The sequence below is a fragment of the Astyanax mexicanus genome, chromosome 7, assembly GCF_023375975.1.
Source record: "Astyanax mexicanus isolate ESR-SI-001 chromosome 7, AstMex3_surface, whole genome shotgun sequence".
In the NCBI taxonomy this organism is placed as follows: domain Eukaryota; kingdom Metazoa; phylum Chordata; class Actinopteri; order Characiformes; family Acestrorhamphidae; genus Astyanax; species Astyanax mexicanus.
The window spans coordinates 1,250,134-1,271,595 of NC_064414.1; the positions used below are offsets into that span (position 1 = coordinate 1,250,134).

The window sequence follows — 21,462 nt, forward strand, 5'->3', positions numbered from 1 at the left end:
GGCGCCTCTCGCCGGCCGGGTTTGTGCGGGGCGGGCTTTATCTCGGGTGGGTGAGGTGAGGTGAGAGGGTCCGTGGCTGTTTCTGATGATGTGCTTCAGTCCGCAGCTACTCAGCCGAGTCAAAAGGAGTTGAAATGTGAGGTTGAATGTCAAACGTGTCAAAAGTGCTCTTCACGGCGGCTAAATCTGAATCTCTCCGTCTCAGAACGCAGGACTCGGATCGTGTTGTTCTCTAAAGCGAGTTGTTCTCTTTACAGCACGCAGCAACTAACAAACTAACAGCTGTCAGATACAGTATTACTGCCAGGCCCTGTCTTTTGATTCGCTATAGAGAATCAGATGTAAGAACATGACACAACGTGACAAGACAAGACACGTCTGCTGTCAGAGATCTGATACTGTAGTTGCATGAACAAATCTGTACTGAAAACACAGGAAAAATATACAGGAAAAAGTACAACTAGCACAAAATGCAGAGATCACTTCAGTTTCGGATTCAGTTTCTCTGATTTTGTTATTTATAGCTATTTGTTTGAGTAAAATGAACATTGCTGTTATATTCTATAAACTACAGACAACATTTCTCCCAAATTCCAAATAAAAAATTATGAAAATAATTATGCAGAGCTTCCAGACTGTTCATATTCATAAAGTTTTAAGAGTTCAGAAATCAATATTTGCTGTAATTATAACCCTGGTGTTTAATCACAGTTTTTTTCTTTCATGCATCTTGGCATCATGTTCTCCTCCACCAGTCTTACACACTGCTTTTGGATAACTTTATGCTGCTTTACTCCTGGTGCAAAAATTCAAGCAGTTCAGTTTGGTTCAGAGTTTTTCAATTTTGTGAAATTACAGAAGTTCGTAATTTTTACGTTTTTACTTGGTCTCTTATTTTCTTCACAACGTGTTAATTTTTTCTCAAACAAATAGCTATAAAAATGACAAAATCAGAGAAACTGATTCAGTGGCCTCTTTTTCCAGAGCTCTGCTTATTTCTTTTTATTATTATACAGTAAATGCTTGTTCGACTCTTCTATTGGCTGACTGGATGTAATAATGGTCAATATTTTAGTTAGTCAGTATAAACACTCTCTAGAGTAGCTAACATATCTCATCCTCTATAGAAATAGTTTATTTTATTTATTTATTTATTTATTTATTTATTTGCCATTTGTGTACAAAACCGCAGTCCAGACACATTGGAATTCTTGTGCAGAGCTCTCAGTCAACAATTTAAAGAATACAGATATGTACACTTACTCACATCCATACCTACACATATACCTCCATACACAAACATATACATATATACATAAATATACATATACACATGTATATACTCATGTGTATACATACCCATACATACACACACACATGCATAGATCTTAACAGCCTTCAAAAGTTATTTAAAAAGTAAAAATAAATACTGTAATAACTAATTACTAACAGACAAAGAGCAGCACGCTTTCAGATCTATACACATAAAACGTGTATTTAGTGTATCCAGCAAAAACATACTGTACTCGACTCTCAACAGCTTTGTTTTGTTTGACTCCAGGAGTCGGAACAAAGGAGCGCCTCTCCCTCTCCACACGTCCGCTCATTATTTGTGTGATGCAGTCGATTGGTGCTGACTAACAATACATCGTCTTCCCTCCGCTATCTCCTGAACGAATGGAAGACAGCAGATCTAATTTTCTGCCTGTCTGAGTATGAATATGAGTTATGCATCCCCCCCACCCCACCCCACCCTTTTCTCCATCCACCCGCCGCCCCAGTGGGACTGAAAAAAAGGAAAAGGAGCACGGATCGGACCGGAGAGAAGCGAGCGCATAAAAGAGGCTTTAACAAGCTTTCAAACTCTCATTACTGCAAAGTGCTTTTATTACACGCGAGCATATTAAGTAAGGGGAAAGCCCGCTTTATTGAAGCTGAGTACCCGCAGAGCCGACTGGCGTGAGGAGTGAAGTGAATTACCACTACAGGCTTCATTCAATATATTAGCAAATGGAGGTAATATCCAAAACACGGATGTTGAGGGCACTCCTGTGATCCGCACGGTTTTACTGGCCTGATTTCCCAACACAGATACACACAAATACACGACAAGTGCCGAGACAACACCGTTTGAAGTGTGTTATGTGCATTATGCATGAGAGCTCCAAGTGGGCAGGACTGAAAGGGTCTGAATTTGATTTTTTGAAGTTGATTTATGCATTATTTTAACTGCATTATTAGAACAGCTTAAGAACCTCAGTCACATTTTGTAATTTGTGTAAAATCTGGAAAATAGTAAGGTAATATAAGCGAAACGTGCAGTACTTCACTTTACTGCTTCCCTTTGCTGACAACAGCTTTTACAGAGATGCAGATTTCATTTTCCAGCAGGACTTGGCACACTGCCCACACTGCCAAAAGCAACAATTGGTGTTATATAAAATATGCCAATTTTCTAAAATGCTGAATTTTGAGTTTTCATTGGCTGTAATCCATAATCATCAACAATAAAAGACATTTTATATCATAAAAAATTCGTTACTTTATTTCAGTAATTCAGATAAAAATGTGAAACTCATATCTTATATAGATGGATATAGATATAGTTTGCCCCTGCACATTAGACAGGCTTCCACACTATCTAGTTTTAAATCCCTTCTTAAAACTTAAAACCTTTTCTGCTTAGCTTTTGACACCTAGAGTGTTAATTGTATGGCCTGTGGTATTATATATATATATATATATATATATATATATATATATATATATATATATATATATATATATATATATATATATATATTATTTGTTTATGTACAGCACTTTGTCCTTTTCCTTTGAAAGTGTTAAAGTGCTATATAAATAAATTTTAGTAGTAATAGATTTATTACACACAGTGTGATCTACTTTAAGCCTTTATTTCTTTTATTGTCTCAGAAAATTTGAATATTATATAAGACCGATTAGTACTTTTGGTAGTCAGTGTGGGCAATGTGTCAAGTCCTGCTGGAAAATGAAATTTTCTGCAAGTCTAAAATCAGTGCACTTCATGCTTTCCTTTGCTGACAACTTTTACAGACATGCAGATTTCAATTTCCAGCAGGACTTGGCACACTGCCCACACTGCCAAAAGCAACAATTGGTGTTATATAAAATATGCCAATTTTCTAAAATGCTGAATTTTGGGTTCTCATTGGCTGTAATCCATAATCATCAACAATAAAAGAAATAAACGCTTAAAATAGATCACTCTGTGTGTAATACATCTATATAATATATATGAGTTTCACATTTAGAACTGAATTACTGAAATAAAGTAAGGAGGGAAGCTAAGAAAACATTTGCTACCACATATACATTCCAATGGGATCTTTGAGTTAAAGCAAGTTATAACACTGTCAGTGTGGAGTCATTCCCCAGGCTACCTCAGGTAAATTTGTAGATCATATACTGTTTTATGATTAACTATCTGGACTCTCTTTGTTCGTGGTGCACTATACTGTTTACTCATTTTTTTTTTTAAATAAAATAAGTATTTTCCAAAAGAAAACTAAATACATCTGTTTTGTTTACCTCAACATACAATTTTGAAGTATAATTATTGGACAAAAAAATGACAAAACGTTTTAAGCTTAATTAACTTCACATTAAAATGACTTAAAATTGATTTTAATACATTCAGCTTATCCGGGCTTGCAGTACTTTAGCACAGACCAGTTTATGCTAATATTTATGCTTCCTCCTAAATAAAAAAGTGCATTTATAGGCATAGGTTCTACTAGAGACAGCTAGAGACAGCCACAGCTTTTTAAAGGTTGAGATGATAACGTCAAACAGAGTTGATCAAACCTTATAAGCTTTTGAAAGACCTTTGAAAACAGGCTTACCTTCCATGTCCATGGCCACTGCATCTCCTTGGCTGTCATTTTCATTGTTCTCTGTGCCCTTTGGTTGGTCTGTGGAAAGAAAAATGAAGCAAAGAAGAAGGCTAAATATTGACGGATGGGCAGTGAGGGAGTGAACAGATAAATGTATGAAACAGATAAATATGAAAGCAACAAAGATTTATAAGAAGCATCAGGTTTTAATTCTGTCAGGTAACCAGCAGGCATCCTTCTTTTCTCACAATACAACACAAAATGCTAAAATAAATGCTAAACCGCATGAGGAGCGATGTTTTTTTTCTTGGGTTTACCGGCTTCACGATCAATTGATCAGCCGTGGTTTTATGTTTTTTGGACACAATCCGGGTTAGCACCCGAACATCCCTTTCAGACAGCTTCCTCTTACAGCGTCCACAGTTAATCCTGTTGGATGTGGTTGGTCCTGCTTGGTGGTATGCTGACATTACCCTGGATACCGTGGTTCTTGATGCATCACAAAGGCTTGCTGTCTTGGTCACAGATGCTCCAGCAAGACGTGCACCAACAATTTGTCCTCTTTTGAACTCTGGTATGTCTCCCATAATGTTGTGTGCATTGTAATATTTAGAGCAGAACTGTGCTCTTACCCTGCTAATTGAACCTTCACACTCTGCTCTTACTGGTGCAACGTGCAATTAATGAAGATTGAACACCAGGCTGCTCCAATTTAGCCATGAAACCTAAAATCCCACACTAAAATGATGACAGGTGTTTCAGTTTCATTGTCCAACCCCTGTATATTGTATACTATATATTGAAATTCGATAAACTCTGTAAAAATAATTCTGAATTATCTCGATTGCCTGAAATTGCCCGGGTCTTGGTGCATTTAACTACTAAAGGGCTACATAATGGAGCATGACAAATTCACTTCTTCACATAATCACACTCGCCCCCCCCCCCCCCCCCCCCCACCAACCAGACTTGGCCTGAAAGCATAAGGGTGCTGATCAAAAGCCAAGCCTCAAAGCTGCTCTCAGGGAAGAGCCTCCCTTCCAGCTTATTGCAGCTCCAGCCTCCTCTCTCTCTCTCTCCCCCCCCTGTCGCTTTGATGCTAACCGGGCCGGGGGGGCGTAGGTGACTCTGTAATGGACCCCAGACACAATGTTGGCTTGGTTGTTCCACCGCGGCACAAATGAACACCGGCGTCCGGCGAGCGTTTGAAGTCTGGTGTCCATCATTGGCATCATTGGGTGGCTCAATGCTTCATTCTATACATGCTATACAGCAGTGCATTATACAGTATCTGTATCAGACATATACTATTATACAAAAAAATACAAACAATACTGTCTGTCTGATGCTACGTACTCTACTTTGCGCACGACCATGCCAAAATTCATAGACAGCAGTATTATGGCATGTTAGGGTGTATTGGCTGGAACAATACACACATTTCATACATTTGCAATACAATACATCACCATTGTCACACCTTAGCCTGTGTCTGTCTTGTTTTGTTTACCTCCCCATGTCAATTATTTGCTTCACATGGCTCTGTTTTTTTGTTTTGGTCTTGTCTCCGCCTTAGCCCTGTCCTGTCATCTGTAATCCCTCCTGTCTCATTTGTAACTCCGCCCCCTCATTACCTCCACAGGTGTCCCTAGTGTGTGCCTGTATATAAATACCCCATGTGCTCCTTTGTTCTCTGTCGTGCTTTTTGTTTGACCTCGTCCTGTTACTCTGTGTTGAGCCTTGGACCTGCTGTGTTTGTGTCTACAGTATTCTGGTTTGTTTTCTTTCGTTAGTTTCTTTGTTTGCTTATTTTGCTTGTTTGTTTAAGTCTTTTAGTTTATCCTCTGTTTTGTAGTGTTTTGTTTTAGTTTCCTTTTCTTTATATTTCTCCTAAGTGTTTTGTTCTTTGTTAGTTTTTAAATGTCTAATAAAACCGACTAGCGTTTGCATCCGGCCTCCTCCTCCATGTTACAATCATCATCATCATAATCATCATCATCATCAACACCGGGGTTACAAATATAATATATGGCAAAAAAAAAAACAGTCTACCTTTTATCCTATCAAAGCTATTGTAGTTGGTGTGGTGCAGTGGATAACACCACTGCATGCCAGTGTGCTACCACATTATGTGGGAGACGGGGGTTTAGTTCTCGGTCTGGCTGACTATACTTGACTATATCTTGTCATTTAGGTTATTCTGTGCTCTAAACAGCAACTGCAATTGCAATTACTTCCATGCTGCAATCTGTTGATCTTATTTGGTGTTCTATGCCTGGAAACCTGGGGTGTGGAAATAGGACTGGGTAAAACCCACACAGATTAGTGTGACATAGTGTGAGCTCTGCTGACAAGATCTGTCTGTGCTTAAACTTAGCGTGTTTCCTTAAATTCTGATGATAAATCCTCATCAAGTACAGAAAATATACTCGTATATTTGGAGTTTTGGTTCATTAACAGACACAAAATGACTCATATGTGTTAGCTACTGCAACTAAAGCAGTCACTACTGTCAGATCATAGCCACAGGTCACAGCTACACCACCTCTCCCATACCATCAGATCATCAACAACCTCCTTCACCAGTACAGAATGAGGGAAATAGTCAATTACAAGTAGCCTTGACCCCTTGTACACTTCTCCACACAGCCCTCGGGATCAATGGGGTAGAAACTTCAATGGCGTGTGAAGATGGTGGAGTGACTGGTTGAGTGGAGAAGGGTAAATACGCTGCTTTGAGACGACGTATCTGGGATAAATGGAGTGAACATGCTGGATTCTTGATGAAATTTCAGGCGGGGAGATGTAGGAATGCCCTTGGTGGATGCCTGGAGGGTATATGTAGATTACAGAACAGACTCTTGCTGATTTATTCATGTTCGCCGAGGTGGAGACGGAGGAACACAGGACTATACTTTCAAAAATAAAGGTTCTGTAATGGTTCTTGGCCTGGATTGAAGGACTGAAGAACTTTTGAAAGCTTTTATATAGAAGCTAAATGTGGTTCTACTATGGTTTGGCTCCAGAACCCTTCTTTATTCCTTTTAATTGTATATTTTTGTGTGTATATATAAGTGTATAGGCTTGAATTAGTTTTTATACATGGAGAGAAGAGGTACAGTAATTATAATCAGTGTTTATCAGAGTTTCTCAGTGATTGTAGTCCTGTCATTACGCATTAAAATCAGCATAAAATTATATTCTAAATGCCTTTAAATTATTGTTAAACAAGCCATCAAATAAAGTCAGGTTATATTAATTTCATACAAATCAATATCTCAGTAATGGTCTTTTGTTCTATAAATGCAGTATGTTTTGGTACATTGGTTTATTTTTTATTCTTTTGATTATTTATCATGTTTATAAGACTTCAGACTACACAGAATATCATATTTTCCAGCCTAATCAAATTTATATTATCTCTTTTTATTTCCTGTTATGGCTAACTGCATGACAAGGTGGACAATTAGTATTTATTGACAATTTGTATTTGATTTTTGAACCTGTTTAAATAGCCTAATTTACAGTATGACACCTTATTATCATTATATTAAAATGTTCTGCAATGTAGAGTAATACTAAACTCATCAAAACTATAAAGAAAAACATATGGAATTATTTAGTTTGACAAAAAACTGTCAAACAAACCAGAATAGGTTTTATTTTTAACATTCTTCAAAGCTGCACCTCTTTGCTTAGATGATCAGATTTACACATATCTGCTGGATTTTCTCAATCAGTTTTATTATGAGGTAGAGTCACCTGGAATTCAGGCTTTTAGTTAACAGCTGTGCTGAACTCGTCAATCAAAGAGTTAATTGATTACTTGAACTTCTTGTCTTGTAATGTAAAGTTTGAGAGCATCAGTTAAAGTAAAGTTGTGAAGAGGACGTTAAAAGATGATGAAACTGAAACTTCATGTGAAGCGCTGCTCTTTAGAGCATCTCTTTATAGCCTCGGTTTAAATGTACAGACCAATGTTGGATATAATATAAAAATGATAGTGTAAAGAGCTTAAAATAACTATTTAAGATTTGGTGAGAAATTAGGATTTGGTTCTTGTTACCTGTTAACTGTATTACATGTAATTCTGCCTTAGACTCATTGTTGTACTGTATATACTGTATTTTATGTACGTAGTGCCGAACACTAGCTTTGTTTTCTGCTCATGTGGTCTTAGCTATTATGCTTGATTATGAACAGAGTGGATAAAAAAAGGCTTACCACACTCAACAACAAACGATAACTTTAATGCCTGGCCAAGCAGTGGGCGTAAACAAACAAAAAAAAAAAGCGTGCAAGAAGGAAGCCTGTATGTGTTAAGCAAATATTGTTATCTTCAGTTCTCACCAACGAGTCTTTCAGCGTTCGTTTTTCTGCATATTTTGTGTTTGGAACAATGCATCGCTTCATTAGCCAACCAGAATGAGGCTTCAGCTCATATTTTACCACTTAGACTATTTTAAACGCGCTTAAGCTTAGCGTAGCCGTGCCAAACGCTGTCCTGTGCTTCTCGCTGGCTGGAGTTTTGGCAGCGCTACGCTGCTGTTTATGTTGAAGGAGCATGCCAGCCATGTTCCGCGAGTGCACTGGAACAAAGCTGAGCGAGAAAACAAGCGGGTGAATCCACCAGAGGACAATACTGAGAGTACTTACAGCAGGGTGGAAACATACGCCGTGTTAATTGAACATAGATTTCTTATTTTAACTGCGCGTGGACGTGACTTTTATCAGCTTAATGGGGCCGCTGTTCTGCTTCAGACCTTGTAGGATCCAAAACGCTTAGCGGAGAGATGGATTCCAAAGCTTGGCAGCGTTTGAGCGTCTACTTTAAGCGTATACTGACTGTAGATGTTCTTTCATAGGTTTTTGCTTTCGTTTTGTTAGTTATTTAGGGGTTTCGTCTTCATTCTTTGAGGCTTGATTTATTCGATTTATCTGCATGCTAATCCCATCAAATGACGTACATGTTCATACCCTTTGAACTTTTTCACCTTACAACCACAAACTTGGAATGTATTTTATTGAGATTTTAAGCGAGAGACCAACACAAAGTAGCACATAGTTGTGAAGTGGAAGGAAAGTGACACATGGTTTTCCATTTTTTTAAATCTGAAAAGTTTGACGTGCAAAAGTATTCTAAAACCCTTAAACAAAACAGAAATCCCTAATCCATCATCCAAAAATCCAAAAAAAAAAAAAGTATTTTACAACTGCAAACCTAACAAAACAAGGCCATTTTCCACCCAAACTGAAAGATTGAGACATAAGAAATGCTGTTTGCAGTTTGTAGTTACAAGTCATGTAGGAACACAGCAAACATGTGGAACCAAGTTCTGGAACCCCAAAAGACCTTCAGCTGTAATTGCAGTGAAAGATAGTTTGACTAAGTATTGAATACTTTTGCACATCAAACTTTTCAGATTTTTTTGTCTGATTAAATTTTGAAAACCATGCATCGTTTTTGTTCCACTTCACAATTATTTGCTTAATTGTGTTGGTCTATTACTTAAAATCTCAATAAAATACATTTAATTTTGTGATTGTAAGAAGACAAAAAAAAATTCAAGGGGTATTGTCATGTCTCATCCTGTCCTTTGTCTCTCCTGTCTGTCTCTGTATTTTTCCTGCCCTCCTGTTTGTTTATTGTGCTCTTCTTGTCTTTAGTGCTCCCAAGGGTGTTCATCTGTAGCTCCGCCCCCTCGTTATCTGTCCCTGGGTGTTTCTTGTTTCCTGTTTTATCCATGTGTAATCATAGTTCCTTTGTCTCAGGGTCGGTGTTGCTTTTTGTACGTGTTTGCATTTGTTGTGAGGTTGTGTTTGTTTCCGTTTGTTTTCCCAGTTCTCATGTACTCAGTGTTTCTTTGCTTATTTAGTTCTTTGTTTGTTCATTTTGTATTTTTTCAATAAATTTACTCACATTTGCGTCAACTCTCTGCATCCTCTTGCTGCTCCATACCTGACAGGTATTATTAACATCAATATTTTGCAAGCCAGTTTATTTAAAAATATCATCCTGAGACACAGGAAACATGGTTTAATATTTACATTTATATCAGAAAAATTACAAACTGTGGATTCTGATCCTCGCACAACATTTAACTCACTGCAGTGTTGAGTAAATGACCCACCACCCAAATAATGATAGGTATAGCTTCTCTGTGGTGGTCTTTTGGGGTCCTGACCATTAAAGAACAGGGTGAAATGAGAATAATAATGTGTATAGAGAAATAGATACAGGAGCAGATAAGAGCTGATAAGGTGGATAATTGTTGTAGAACCAAAGAGGTGGTGCTAATGCTATTCATTTCTTCAGTGGTCATAATGTTTTGGCTCATTGGTGAAAGTGTTTTCTAGTTTTCTAGTTTTAGTTTCTGGTAGTAAAGTAACTCAATGCACACACCCCTCCAGTCCAAGACAAGTTCACGTCCAGCATTATTACAAAGAATGGCTGCGATAACTGCTTATGGAATATTTAAGTATGCGGCTAAATCACGCTAAGCTCCCAGCGAGGAGCTTTTCTGACCTAATGAACAATAAAGAAGAAGAGCTGCGATAATCAACACAGCTTTATTCTTCTCCGCAGATCCGCAGAGTTCCTCAACAACCACTAATCCTGTCAAATCCTCGCCAGAGCAGCCAATCAGAACGAGGCAGCGGGGTCTTCCATACAGGCCAAAGGTGACACCTGCCCTTGACCATGCCCGGACTTAATCACATTCAGATTGGGCGATATTTTTAATTACATGCGATGTGAGCAGATAATAAACTACTCCTCCACCATCGCCCTTCTCATCTCATCTACAGCCGAGGACTATTTTACCAAATCATAAAAGTTATAGCACTTCAGAGCCTGGAATGAGCTCCAATAAGTGCCTTAGCATCAATATATGAATGTACTTCCACAGCGCCGTTATGGATGCTTATAAAAGCTGCACTAAAAATACAAATAACTCATTGGCAGCGAGTACAGACATGTAAAATCAGTGTGTGGATGGAAGCAGGGAGGCAGCAACAGTAATTACACACTGGGATTTTATTTACCGATATTGCTTGTCTTTCTTTTTTCCATGTCAGCAAAGGGAGGCGGTCATCCTTCTGTTACAACTACCAGTGTGAAACCAGATACACTGATGTAGATCACGCCCACAGCGCTAATAAACTCAAACAGCCTGGATTCAGATTCTTTTTCAGATTTTTAATGTGGTTTCTTGCTGTCCAGACTATGATATGTGACTCTAGATATGTGAAAAATCTAATTTGAGCATTCACATTAACATTCATCTGTACAAATCTGATTAAAAGCACCTCAGTTTTAAATAATCTCCCAATGTGATTTTGGGCTGATTTGCAAAAAGACAGACTTTTAATGTGTTTTTTTATTTTTTTCTGTCCAGACTATCTAAACTCAATCTGGACACAATCTAGATATGTGAAAAATCTAATTTGAGCATTCACATTAACATTCATCTGTACAAATCTGATTAAAATCACCTCAGTTTTAAACCAGAATTGCAAAAATCTGATTTTTAATAGAGTTTCCTGCTGTCCAGACTAAATTAATCTGGATACAATCTAGATATGTGAAAAATCAGATTTGAGCATTCAGATTAACATTTCTACAAATCTGATTAAAATCACCTCAGTTTTAAACAAAAAATCTATTTTTTTAATGTGGTTTCTTGCTGTCCAGACTATCTAAAATCTATCTGGACACAATCTAGATATGTGAAAAATCAGATTGTAGCATTCAGATTAACATTCATCTGTACAAATCTTATTGAATTCACTTTAGTTTTAACCACCCCAAATGTGATTTTGAGCTGATTTGCAAAAATCAGGTTTTTAATGTCGTTTCTTGCTGTCTATCTAAAATCTATCTGGACACAATCTAGATATGTGAAAAAAATCAGTTTTCTGTTCACATTGCCACACTTGTGTTTCACACATGACAAAAACTGGTACGCTTTAATGCACAGTATGAATGTAGCCTGATACTGAAGCATCTGAACAGCAGAAAAATCTGATCTACAAAAGTTTTCTTTCTAAACACTTTTAGCTTCAATAATCAGCTACAGTTCAAAAAGTCACAACTTAAATTCGGATAAGAAACTTTTGGATGGCTAAATGAAGCACATTAGCTGCGGCGCTAAATAAAGCCCCGTCTCTGCTGCTATAAAAAGTTAATCCTGCGGCTCGCGGGACTTTTCAAAACTCGCCCGCAAAAAAATAGAAGAGTCAAAAGAGTTTAGCCAAGAGAAGTAAACATATAAATAAGTCAACAAACACTTAAATAAACAATAAATGTGCCGTCCTGAGGGGGAGCGAATGAAGGCTAGGAGACAGATCTGGGGGCGGGGCTTAGAGATGTGTGGAACACTTGTGGGGTTAGTGGACTGAACAATACCTTACACATTACTAGAAGCGAGAGAGAGAGAGAGCAAGAGAGAGAGAAAGCGCGAGAGATCGAGAGAGAGAAAGCGTAAAAGAGGGAGAGAGAAAGCGCACGCGCGCAAAAGAGAGAGAGAAAGCGCGAGAGAGAGAAAACATAAAATAGAGAGAGAGAGAAAGCGCGAGAGATCGAGAGAGAGAAAGAGTAAAAGAGAGAGAGAGAAAGCGCACGAGAGAGAGAGAGAGAGAAAGCGCGAGAGAGAGAAAACGTAAAAGAGAGAGAGAGAAAGCGCGAGAGATCGAGAGAGAGAAAGAGTAAAAGAGAGAGAGAAAGCGCACGAGAGAGAGAGAGAGAGAAAGCGCGCGAGAGAGAAAACGTAAAAGAGAGAGAGAGAGAAAGCGCGAGAGATCGAGAGAGAGAAAGAGTAAAAGAGAGAGAGAGAAAGCGCACGAGAGAGAGAGAGAGAAAGCGCGCGAGAGAGAAAACGTAAAAGAGAGAGAGAAAGCGCGCAAGTTAGCGAGAGAGAGAGAGAAAGTGTAAAAGAGAGAAAGAGAGAGAGAGTACGCGAGTGAGCGAGCGAGAGAGAGAGAGAGCACGAGAGAGAGAGAGAGAGAGAGAGAGAGAGAAAAAGAGAGAGAATCCAAACAGTCTCTCTCTATGGTTTATAAACTGTTGCTGTTTATGTGTGTCTGTGTGCAGGTGTGTGTAGGTGTGTGTTTATAGGTGTGTGTGTAGGTGTGTGTTGCCAGTGGCTGGCTTTCTTCCCTCCTCCCACACACACACACACACCTACCTTTTCTTCTTATACACTAAACCCACCACTGGCCTCACACTGTTCTCTCATATCTAGGGGCCCCAACATGTAACATGTGCTTTTTCAGTAGTTAACCTGGTCCCAGTTCAGTGTGCTCTCGTTTATAAAGTCTAGAGTTTACTCTGCTCTCAGCCATATACACATCTCCACACTCGGCTAGCTCTGAATTACTGGGTAACGCATATAAACACTGATGTGTTATTCGCACAAATAACACAGGAATTTACTGCATGCTGTTCCTAGCACTGTTAGTTATCTCCTATCTGATGAGACAGCGTCGCTGATTGGCTTTAGCTCTGCCTGTGGGCGGTCACGAGCTGAGGTGGGCGGGGCCATGAATACTAATATACTAATTCATAGGTTGATGAAGACACGGTGCTTTTCCTGATCGACTCGTTTTTTCTGAATATTTTCTTTTACTAGCTGCTGCAGAGAATGAAGAAGAGGTTGAGGAAGAGTTTCATCATGTGCAGCATCATAAACAACTTAGAGAAACCTACTGTATTTCACTTAAAAACAAGAACAAGTGGATTTTAGCGGAAGGACATCCTTTACAAATGACTTTCCAGACTGATAGACGTCAGTGACTTTGTTTTCTGATCTGTTCTTGAATTTCTTATTCTTAAGATATCTTAAATAATATAATAATAAATAAGCGAACAATAAAGTTGAACTGAAGTTTAATTGGTTCCTCATGCTGGAGACTTTTCTCTCACTCTGCACAACAACAATATTCATAATAATGAAAAAGCTGCCCCCCCGAAGCAGCATATTTTTATATCAGTGTATTTTACAGCTCAGAGTACAGTAGTCTTTTCTCTTAATATCTGAAGGTAAACAGTAATTTGTGCTCGTCGGCTCGGTGTGCCGTGTACGACAGTCAGGCGGCGGCGAAGCTGCTGAAGCTCCACAGCCATTACATTAAATCTTACCCATCTACCAGCACCAGCTCAGCACCGCCGCCCGGCAGCTCGGCGGGACCACCCGGAGCAGGATTTATTCATACGAGGCTATAGGCTAAAGCAGCTTCATTTTAATTCATCTTTCACAAACTTACAGATCCCAGCGCACCACCTGCATGTACAGTATCATCCGCAGAACCTATAAAACCACTGTACCAATCAAAGCCTGTGTACGGATGGTTTTGGTATGCGGACACACTGTGGTGCATACACAGATCAGCCACAGTAATAACACTATTCATCATTTCTATAATCACTCTCTATTTGATCAGCTCCTATAATTATAGACTGTAGTCCTATATCTTTTTCAGTGTATACTTCATTATACATCATAAAATACCAAATTATAAATCTCTGGAATATAATCAAGAGGAAGATGGATGATCACAAGCCATCAAACCATCAAACCAAGCTGAACTACTTGAATTTTTGCACCAGGAGTGTAAAGGCATAGTAAAGTTATCCAAAAGCAGTGTGTAAGACTGGTGGAGGAGAACATGATGCCAAGATGCATGAGATTAAACTGTGATTAAAAACCAAACCAGAGTTATTATTCCACCAAATATTGATTATTTCTGAACTCTTAAAAAAAATTTCAAGTTTCTCCTGTTAAGTTGTTTTTTTGGTGACATATGGCGAGATATGTTTGTGTACTAAAAGACTGGATGTCTTTCTTTGTGTCAATTTTACTCATTTTATATGTAACTTGTGTGGCTCCACTGAGGTAAATTCGTCATTAGAATAGCACTGCTGAGGTAAATGCATTGTGCTTTGTGGGTATGTGTGTAGACGCAATGCAGCCTTGTGCTGATCCACATCACCCTAGGAGTGGAAAGAATGAGGGGAAAGAGCAAAAGAGCGCCATCTATTGTACTGTACCCACCCAGAGAGAAACAGCAAGGATGACTGTGCTCTCTCGGGGCTCCGGCAGCTGATGGTAAGCTACATGTACATGAACAGGATAGTGGCAGCACTCGGAGCCCCTGATTCTTTCATTTTAAGATATTTAATTTAATAATGCAATAGTGAAATAAAAAAGGAACAAATTAATGAAAACCTGCAAACAAGTTTGGTTGTCGGCTTTTGGTTTTCTTTAAACATCTTAAACCCGAGCACTGTTTTTCTATTGCACTCCTGCACATAACTCTGCTGACATCTTTATATCGGCAGTAAGAATGTAAGTGATGAAAGAGAGCAGTTGACCCTACCTTCCCCCGGCCCTGCCGGTGTTTCAGCAGGATCATCCGGAGTCGTCTCCTTTCCGCTGTCCGCTATGAGAGAGAAAGATGAATTACCAAATTAAAGGATTAAAAAAATTCACCCCCATCCTAACACACTCAGCTCTCCAACTGTTTTATTCATAATTCAAACAGGCCAACAGCCCGGCCTGCTTTATTACCCCGCTGAAAGCCGGCCCCTCCGAACGCTATGGCCAGCAGGCAGCCAGATTACAGTTATCATTTTTAATAACGGCGCCTGGAGACAAATTTGAAGTCCACTTGTAAATGGAAGGCGAGCGGGTGTGCCTTAGTCTGAATAATCTATCAAGGGCATGAGCGAGGAGCGAGGGGACCATTTCAGCTGCGGAGGCTGTTTATCAGGCCAAACACACAGGCATAAACGCACGGGCATAAACGCACGGGCATAAACGCACGGGCATAAACACGTGGGTATATACACACAGCTCTCTCTCTCAGCTGCAAGGAGTTTCAATAAAAAGTGTTATAGAGACGGTACATCCTAATATCCTGCCACTGTAATCAGTACCGTTCATACAGCTTGCCATCAGCTGCCGGAGCCCTGAGAGAGCACAGTTGTTGGTCTAGCTGTTTCTCTCTGGGTGGGTACAGTACAGTAGATGGTGCTCTTTTGCTCTTTCCCTTCATCACTCCTATAGGGTGATGTGGATCATCAGCACAAGGCTGCATCTGTGAACTGCTGTATCAGAACCACCAGAGTCGCTGTAGGCACTTTCCTCCGAGGGTTAGCACCGCTGTGATGCTACTCGACATGTCTGTGAAATTCTCTTAAAAGTCTCAAAAATGTCTAATATTTCTCATTTTTACACTATTAAAAAAAAAGTTTTCTATTAGAACTAACAACTTGTTTTAAACATCATTGTACTTATTTTAAGTTATATAATCTATCGTTTGTATTTCTTTTGTAAGGTAATTTAGCATAATACAGGAAATTCAGGAGGTTTTCTTATTGGCAGCGCTTTAGACCGCTAGATTTAAAAGGTTTTAACTGGCTAAGATTTAGATTTTAGCAGGTAATGCAGTGAGAAAAATCTGATTACTGATTCTCTTCATCAAATTACTTTAATAATCAGATATAATCAGATAGTAACTGTACCTAGGATTGCCAAGGTTTTATTGTAATTATTATATAAAAGAGTAATCGTCAGAAAATATTTTATTTGATAAATTACATTCATTTTCACTTTAAAATAAATCAAGGAATAAATAAATAAATAATAATAAAAAAAATAATAATAATAATCATGATAATGCAATGTGCAATAAAACCAAGTGTGCACGTATTTAAAAAAAATAAATTCCAGTATAAGTTGGATTATAAGTGCATTGTTATTTGTATGTTCTATGCAGCATCATGTGACTTATTATTATTATACAATATATGTTGTAATGAGTAAAATTAAAGTTTTCAGCTTACCAGCTGCATTATCTAACCCTCCCATCTTCTCTTCCATCTTCTGTTCTTGCTTCTTCTCTTCTTCTTCTTTAGTTTTGGGCTCTTCTGCTGGTTTTTCATCCTTCACCACTATAACACACATATAAAACACAAAACACATTAGATCAGCTATGCTAACCTTACATTAGCATGCATTATACAGTACAGACAATAGAACTGCAATTGTTTTATAATATATTTTTTAAATCAAACAATATACAGTGATAGCGACTAGCATATTAAAGGAAACATTATATAGAATGACTCTTAGATAAAATATGCATTGTATACTATGAAAAATGAAAGGAAAGTGATCTATCAGACTATGAAGGAACACAGAAGTAATCATGTAGTAACTTAAAATTACTTTTAAACAAAATAAAAATACTCCTAATGTGAAGTTTTTAGGTGCTCTTATACAGGGAGCTGTTTGGTAACTCTGATGATGAACTCATCCTGTACAACAGAGGAAACTCTCGCTCTTCTCGCAAACTTTTCCTGGGGCGGTCCTGATGAGTGCCAATTTCATCATTATATATATATATATATATATATATATATATATATATATATATATATATATATATATATATATATATAATTAAGAGAATATTAAGGTGTGTCCAAACTTTTGAAACCTTTTTGACTAAGATAAAAGTCTCCACCTGGATGTAAGTGAGTAAATGATGTGTTGGTTGGTTGATGCTGCAGTTGGTCTGCAGGTTTAGGTTCAGTAACAGTATGTGCTGAAAGAATGAGGTCAGCTGACTACCTGAATATACTGAATATAGACCAGGTTATTCTTCCATCAGTGGATTAATTTTTCTTCATATTCCAAGATGAACAATATCAGGATTGATGGAGCTGGAATTATGAAAGAGTTCAGGGTTCAGGGAGCATGAGATCATCATTTATCATTTTCACACATGGATTGAGAGAGAGTTCACCACAGAGTCCAGATCTTAACCTCATTGAGAATCTTTGGGATAAAGTGCTGGATGGAGAAGAGCTGCTTTGTGCAGCGGTTGGTCAGACTCTACCATCATCAATGCTGCTGCTGCAAGATCTTGGTGAAAAATTAATCCAGAAACACTGGATTGAAATAAATCTTGTGATGTAATTGTTGCAGAAGATTATTGGAGAAACAATGCTACAGAAAATGCAGCGTCACACAATCAAAGATAAAGACGGTACAGGTAGGTATTTTACACCCTTCTAAACGCACTAAACCCCATGGTATTTCCATTCTACCGTTCTTTAAAGCTTCACCTGCCTAGAAGAAGTTAATTACACCTGACACTGCTCTTTAATTTCTCGTTTGGAAGGATGGAGCAGGTATTGTGTCAGCACACTGAGCCCCTCCAGCGTAGCACGCTAACACCTGATCTCTTCACTCCCGACTCGTTCCCATGCTCCACGAGGCAGCTGACGGCCAGCGGCTGCGGTAACACACTCCCACACCGCTCCCCGGAGAGCCCAGCCGAGGCCGTATCGATCCGGGGGCGGTGGGGTGAAAGAGAGAGAGAGAAAGAGAGAGAGAAGGAGAGAAAGAGAGAAAGAGGCTACCTTCTCTTGTTTTTTACCGATTTTTGGAAGGTGGTGCACCCTAATGTGAGAGACCTGGAGGAGCGTCCTTGCATGACCGTCCAGCGTCACGGCAAACCGAGCATAACTTAAACCTGCCTCCTACTGCGGGAGAACGGCATGCTGGGAGGTGTGTGTGTGTGTGTTTGTGTAGGGTGTGTGTGTGTGTTTGCCAGTGCATGTAAGACCATTCCTCAACTGTATGTTAAAGCTTCCAATAAAGAAGAATCGTTCAGGTGGAGCGCACCACGTCTGATGCTACACTACTGGCAGAACTGTAAATAAAAAAATAAATAAAAAAATAATAATTAAAAAAAAAAAATCATTTTCCAAGCATTTTTTTCTGAAATTACTGTAAAAAAATTACAAAAAAATTATAAAAAAAAGATTTTTTTAATAATTTTACACAAAAACACTATTCTTACGCATATACTCATTTGTTTTAACATATTTCAACTGCCAATGTTAAGTGAAAATTCTATAAGTGAAAATTGTATAAGATTTCTTATGTTTATGTTATTATTATTATTTTATTTTAAAAGTATACATGTTTGATGAAGAAAACTAAAAAAAACAACGAAATTTTTTCATTCATTTTTTTTTTATAGAATCTACAGTCTTTCCGTGGTAACAAAGTAAATACACATAAATAATAAAAACATGAATAAAATGACAAGAATAGAAAAAAATCTATATATAAATAAATATGTATCGCATAAATATATTTATATGTGCTGTGTGACATCACAAAACAATTCTGTAGTTGCAAAAAAATTCGTCAAATTAAGATTTCTTTGTAAAACTTACTCTAGCTCATGAAGACACCAAAAGTGTTCAGATCTTAGAACTTAGAAGAATCTAAAGTATAAAACAGATTTTGGTTTGTTTAACACGTTTTATTTACAGAATAGATCTGCATGTGTTCCTGTATAGCTTTAATATGGCCTTCAATACTAATATTACAATTATTAATATTAAAAAATCATAAAAGAGGTGTACTGTACAGGTGTGTTTTGATTGGTTCTGGATATCTATGTCAAATACACTTTATAACTGCAATCTTATAGGACTTTTTTACAGTTTTTTGTTTTTCAGACACCCCTGCTGCCATAAAAAAATATATATATATTTTTTTTTTACAGTGTGGCTGCCTGCCCGACCTCAGCGTTCATATTTTTTATGGGGGAAATCTGTGCTTCCTCCACTGAGCTGGTGTAAAAGTGAGTTACAGACAGCCAGTCATTCCCTGAGTGAGCTCTGCAGCCTAGAGGCTGGAGGGAGGTTCCATAATTTAGTAGGTGAGAGTGTAGCATGAAGGCGGTATGGGTGTATCTGTGAGCGGTACACTCACTGGACTGTTGTATATTTCCGCTATAAAATTGTCCAGTGAATTTCCAGGTTATTGGGTGTAACTACCCAAAATTTGCCTTTATGAACCATTTCATTATATAAAACTAGCTGATTCCTAAACTGCTGCAAACTATGGTAATATATACAGTAAAGCATTGCTTTGTGGACTGATTAGACACTGGCAGCCCTATCATACACCCTGCCAAAGAAAGAAGCGTCGGGATGTTCATTGCTATCTTACACACCGTCAACAGTCTATTTTCACAACGTGCTCCTGCACTGTTAAAATAGCATCAGAGTTTAGGAATAAATCTACAGTGAGGTGTGTTCAGGTACATTTCTGGCGTGTTGAAAACACAGGAGCTCCACTGACTAATTAAAACCCTGACAACAGCCAACAGCCAATCATTAGAGTTAGTGTCCTATAGGTGCTCCCAGCGCTCAGACACCCCCAGAATTATTCTTTATAAACAGAATAAAGAATAAAATTACATTGCTGTTCTCTTAAATGAGTGTATCTGCTGGTGTATCTTAATTCACAGTGTGAACAAGCAGCTCAGCACTGTCTCTGCTGAGACACACAAAAGCATCGCACTGTTAAGATACGAACACGCCAAAGTCAGAGCTCACCTGGGTGTTAAAGGCAATGACGACTGGCACACTGATTGGTTTATTTTTTACGTTACGGCCAGAATTAAACACACTGGTGATTCATTAAGAGAATGATTAAGAGTTCATGACTTTTGAGCGTTTTGAGCTGCACAAGTCATATTTTTTATATTTATATGCCCCTGGCATATTTCAGCAGGATAATGCTCACCCTCACACATTAAGGGTTTGCCAGGAAAATTAAATTATTAATCTTAATGATAGTAAATGAATTTATGTTTAAATTTACATAAATATATGCAGTCCCTTTGGAAGTGGACTTTAACTGGAGTCTGCCTATTAAATACCCCAGTTTTAGAGGAAACTATAACACCCAGTAAATCAACTGATGAGCTACAGCCTTTGTAACCATCAAGGTGGACCAACAATGTAGGAGGATTGCTAATAAAGCTGACCGCAGGAGCCGGACCTGCACTGTTAGCTTCTGCAGATAAAAGGCAGCATTTCATTACAAGTAAACCAACAAAAACAGTCCATAATGAATTGGGTTTCTGACTATCACTATCACATCATTATTTTTCCGTTCTTTAAAGCTTCACTGCAGAGATACAGGGTAATGTTTGTGGCGACAGTGCTGAAAAGTTCTGTACTCTAACCTTTCCTTCTCATCAGAGCGTTTCAGATTTCACATTCCTCCTCTACGTTTCCACCGAGCGATTCGCCTCCCTCTTCCAAAGTCACCGAGTGAGCGGCGATAAACTCCTCCGAGCTGACTCCGCAGTAATCACACATCATGAATTTTGTTTACGACGCTCCTACAAGGCCGGGATGAGCCGCTGTACAATGGAAATCAGTGTCTGTGGAGCTGGAGGTTGACCTCACTCCACCGGGAGAGAGAAATGAATAAATGTGAGTTTGTAGGTTCTTTAATTCTTATATATACTCTTACTTTACACTCTTACTGCGCTAAAATCTAGTTCAGAGTCTGAACCAAGGGTGATTGCCTTTTTATAACAGTGCATTCTGCACATTTAGTCCAGTTACTGTATCATGAGGCGCACTTCAAATCCTTTCATTTTCCCAAAAACTATCAATGCACCTTTTAATCTAGAGCCTAATGTAGCCTAATGCATGCCTAATATTAATGTGTGTTTACTGTATTAAAATAAGCTACATGGG

General features: G+C 38.3%; 1 protein-coding gene across 3 annotated transcripts in view; it reads right to left on the reverse strand.

The window, feature by feature from the left end:
* Nucleotides 1–21,462, reverse strand: part of macrod2 (mono-ADP ribosylhydrolase 2) — an 836,537-nt gene that overhangs the window by 21,240 nt on the left and 793,835 nt on the right. For all 3 annotated transcript variants that reach the window (XM_022685268.2, XM_022685265.2, XM_022685267.2), the window contains 3 exons: nt 16,723–16,830; nt 15,255–15,317; nt 3,888–3,956 (listed from right to left, as the gene is read on the reverse strand). In XM_022685268.2, the coding sequence (XP_022540989.2) occupies nt 3,888–3,956; nt 15,255–15,317; nt 16,723–16,830 (240 nt within the window). The remainder of the gene's footprint in view (nt 1–3,887; nt 3,957–15,254; nt 15,318–16,722; nt 16,831–21,462) is intronic.